This window comes from Suncus etruscus, chromosome 15 (genome assembly GCF_024139225.1).
Source record: "Suncus etruscus isolate mSunEtr1 chromosome 15, mSunEtr1.pri.cur, whole genome shotgun sequence".
Taxonomy (NCBI): Eukaryota; Metazoa; Chordata; class Mammalia; order Eulipotyphla; family Soricidae; genus Suncus; species Suncus etruscus.
In genome coordinates this window covers 58554129-58558691 of record NC_064862.1, presented here as the reverse complement: position 1 = coordinate 58558691, position 4563 = coordinate 58554129, and the positions used below count along the sequence as shown (strand labels likewise).

Sequence of the window (4563 nt, the reverse complement as noted above, 5' to 3'; positions counted from 1 at the left end):
TTATGCACAGTCTTACAAAAATGCAATTTTATTTGTAATTCCTCAACTTATGGAATCAATATTTTGTTTATAAAAATGTTACAGGTTGTTAAGTGCTATATTATATATTAATGCAAATAGCAAGCACTACAAACTTTCTGCATCTCAAATAAGAGTGTTAGCCTGAAAATCATGTGAGCAAGCCCTGTAGTTTGATGAGTGGACCCCGAGGAAATCACAAACACAGTTAGACACATGTGAAACACCAGTCATCATAACAACAATAAAATGAAGGGAAGGGACAACTGTTTTAAGAGTGTGTTGTGTTAAGCTGAAGAAAAATGTTATTCAACGAAAATACTCAATATATTAAAATATACCTGAGATGTAATATTTCCAAGTCTTCAGAGCTTCCCAGCAGTGTTTATGTAGGGCACATCTTCCCTGTTTGCCCAGGACATATGTCGACAAGTGAAAAATACCCACAAACACCTTATAATTTTGTGGGACAATATCAAGGTCTTAAACTGCAGGGAAATTTGTTACCTATCTCGGAGATTTACTAATTTAATTTATTTTTAAATGCTATACTCAGCTGAATGATTTTGACTAATACTGAACAATATGAGATTTGCCTATACACAAAATATTGATCTGATTATAAAAAAACTCAGACTTTCATGAAACAGAATAAATAGTATTGTCAAAAAATACCTTTCACGATATCATACCTAAAGGAAGACAAACTATAAATTTATCCTCAATGTGAATTTTATTATTCAGAAAACTTTCCATTTTATTATTCTTCCCTCTCCCAAGAAACTAATTAGTTCATAGAGTACTGGAGGAATATTTTTTAATTGGTACCATTGGGAATTAATCTCCACAAGCACCTATATGAATAAATGCCCCTTGACTATCCTCTTTGTTCCCAGATTACGGATTCACCAACAAGACAAATACCATGTCTGTGTTACTCCATTCCATTTGATCTGAGCACCAATGCAGCTTTTGTGCACTTCAATGGCCATCTCTCTCTCTTTCTCTATTCCTATTCATCCTTCCATCTCTTTCCACAAGCAGGTGTTTGCCTGGTACCACTTCTTTGGTCTCTTGGGCTTATTCACTGTTTTCTGAAAGATGATTGTAGACAAGAGCTCATATGAGCGAAGACCAGATACTTCAGGAGGTTTGTAAGTAAAATTCAAAATCACTGTAGGTAGCTTTGAAAAAGACTCCAGAATATGGATATCATGAATCAATGATAATTTCAGAAAACATTCTTATGCCCGCCTCCCCTCGGGGAGCGTTCCCCCCATTAAGGGGGGCTTCGCGTTTTTGTTTTTGTTTTTTTCTCCGCCTCGCCGGAGGCCCGGGGGGCGTGCGAGGTCGTTCCTCCTAGCCCCCAAAACTGATCCGATGTGGTGGTGTCCCGCTCTCCAGGGCCGGGCCTAAGCCGCGCCAGACGAGGGACGGACATTCAAGGCGAATGGGACCGATCTTCTCGCTCTGCCAGCGGGCCTTCGCTTCTCCCCGCACCGGGTGTGTCGTGGGTGGGCGCAGGGGTGCGGAATCTGGCCCGACCTTGCTCTCTTCGCTGAGGGCCGGGGTTCCTCTGACGCAGCAGACAGCCCTCGCGTGGTGGTCTTCTCGAACCGGCCCCCGCCCCCGCCTCCGCGGCGTTGCCGCACTTCCACCAGGTCTTCGGTGGTGCTCTGGAGCGCTCCAGGTCGTCCGTCAGGTGCCCCGAGGCCGAGCTGGTGGTCTTATGGTCTTCTTAATATAATTTTGGTGTAGTATGTGCTGCTTGCTCATTTGAGATAGATATTAATTTTATTTTAAATAATTTAATTTAATCATCACATTGTGCCCACTAGGAACACAGGTCAAGAGAGATGATATAAATCACTAGAGACCAATGACATGTAGAATCAAGATTTAGTTTCAAGTAGTCAGAATCCAGGCTACCTTAACTCACTCCTATATCAATGTACTTCATTTTCTTCGCACTCAAATTTATGTGTCTATATATATGTATATATACATATATATATATATTCAATTGCATGCTGAGAATGAGAATGAAGTTTTTTTTTTTTGTTTGTTTCCATGGTTGTGTTTGGTATTTATCTTGATTACACACCCTACTGTTGCTTGTTCTGAGTATCTACTCTGTCCAAATTCAGGTGAGTCAGTTCCTTGAACGATCTAGTGATCCAAATGGTCACAATCCCAAACCTACCTACAAACATGAAATTAATGCTTTAGAGACATGTCAAGGATTAATGTGACACTGTATTTGAGGTCCTCACACATTCTGTTCTTTCTGACTAGTGATCTTTGTGCTCTTTCACTAGAATCTAGTTTACCTAAAGTGAGAAAACTCATAACCCCACCAGGAATCTAGACATTCTCTTCTCTTAACATATACTTGAACTTTTCTCATTTCTTGGGGTCAGGAGGATATCTCAAAGGACTGGAGATTGGCATGCAAAAGGCCTCATGTTTGATTCTCTGTCCCCCAATACAGCAACTGATAACTTTAGAACTTCAATTCCCCCCAAAGAGTAATTGAAAACTGATGCCTGCCAAAGCAAAGGCAATTCCAAAAGTGAAGTCTAGTTGTGGTCGCTCTTGGTACATTCAACATGATTTTTACCATCTTCCCTAACAGATACACTAGCTCCATGGAATCAGTAAACCAGACAGAAATATCACAGTTTCTCCTCCTGGGACTCTCTGAGGATCCAGACAAGCAACTCCTTCTCTTTGGCATGTTTCTGTCCATGTATCTGGTCACCGTGCTTGGGAATTTCCTCATCATATTGGCCAGCATCTCTGATCCCCACCTCCACACTCCCATGTACTTCTTCCTCTCAAACTTGTCATTTACAGACATTTGCTTCACTACCACAACCATCCCCAAAATGCTGGTGAATATCCAGGCCCAGAGCAAAGCTATTTCCTACATTGGCTGCCTCACACAGGTCTACTTTTACATGTTATTTGCGATATTAGATAATTTTCTCCTGACAGTGATGGCCTATGACCGCTATGTGGCTATCTGCCATCCCCTACACTACACAGTCATCATGAATCCCCGCCTCTGTGCCTATCTGGTTCTTATGTGTTGGTTCGTCATTTTGTGGGTTGCCCTGCTTCATATTCTCCTGATGGCACAGTTGACCTTCTGTGTGGGCACTGAAATCCCACATTTCTTCTGTGAATTGGCTCAGGTGCTCAAGGTGGCATGCTCAGACATCCTGATCAACAGCATTGTCTTGTATGTGTTCACTGCACTACTGGGGATGATTCCTCTTGGTGGAATTCTCTACTCTTATTCTAAGATTGTTACTTCCTTAATGCACATGTCCTCTAGTAACAGCAAGTACAAAGCATTCTCCACATGTGGCTCTCACCTCTCTGTGGTGTCTTTGTTCTATGGCACAGGCCTGGGTGTCTACCTGAGTTCTGCTTCCACTCATGTTTCTGAACAAAGTGCAATTGCTACTGTAATGTACACAGTGGTCACCCCCATGCTGAACCCTTTCATCTATAGCCTGAGGAACAAGGATGTCAAGGGGGCACTGAGAAGACTCCTCAGCCGGGCTCTCTTTTGTCAGTGATGCATCTCTGGGCTCATCACTGGGGAATATTGTGTCTCCTGAGGATGTTTCAATGAAGAATTTTAATGCCTTTAGTAATTTTCTCCCCAAGAGAGGGTTCCATTTCTTCTATGATAATTCCATGTAAGTCATTGCTTGTAGGATTAACCAGTTTCTATTCTATTAAGGATATTTCTTCTTTGCTGGTGTTTGTTACTCATTGTATGGAAGCATCTTTGGATTGAAACACCTTTTTGATTGGTGCTTTTTCTTACCTGTTATCCTTCCCAAGATGTGGTGTTTTGAGTTCCCAATAAAGACCCAGGGTCTCAGGGAGAGGCTGCTTGCAGTTTCAGTTTTCCACAATTGAGATATCTGCTTGCTGGTCTTAGTAATAATATTGGGAGGATCAAGGTGAAGTTCCTGAACCTGTTTTATCTCCTAATCATGTTTGGATTATTTTCCTGTGTCTGCATTTGCTTCCCAATGAGTGTCACCCCAATATTCTGGGATTGGGCCATAAGACTTCCAGTCAGTTTCATACCAACTGTATTGTAGTTTTAAACTTTGTCATAGGAAAGTGCACTGGAAATTTGTCTGTTTGGGTGATTGGTAGTAATAAAAATGCCTAAAGAATTTTTTGTCTGAGAATGATTTTTAAAAAAATTTTTTTTGTTTTTCTGGGTCACACCCAGCGGTGCTCAGGGGTTACTCCTGGCTATCTGCTCAGAAATAGCTCCTGGCAGGCACGGGGGACCATATGGGACAACGGGATTCGAACCAACCACCTTTGGTCCTGGATCGGCTGCTTGCAAGGCAAACACCACTGTGCTATCTCTCTTTATTGAGACCAATGTGAATTACAAGTCCTTCACAGTTATATTTAAGGTACATAGTGACAGTGAATCAGGACAATTCCAACTACCAGTGTTGACCTCCCTCCATCACTGTTCCCAGCATGCATTTCACATCTCCACCC

At 41.9% G+C, this 4563-nt stretch overlaps 1 protein-coding gene across 1 annotated transcript; it reads left to right on the top strand.

The window, feature by feature from the left end:
* Nucleotides 1-2666: 2666 nt before the first annotated feature.
* LOC126029862 (olfactory receptor 7D4-like) lies at nt 2667-3605 on the top strand. Its single transcript, XM_049788117.1, has one exon. It carries the CDS (start codon nt 2667-2669, stop codon nt 3603-3605), a length of 939 nt encoding a protein of 312 aa, XP_049644074.1.
* The last annotated feature ends 958 nt before the right edge of the window (nt 3606-4563 follow it).

What these genes read in the sequence shown, in the direction of transcription:
- LOC126029862 (XM_049788117.1), top strand. Translation starts at nt 2,667, where the DNA reads ATGGAATCAGTAAACCAGACAGAAATATCACAGTTTCTCCTCCTGGGA.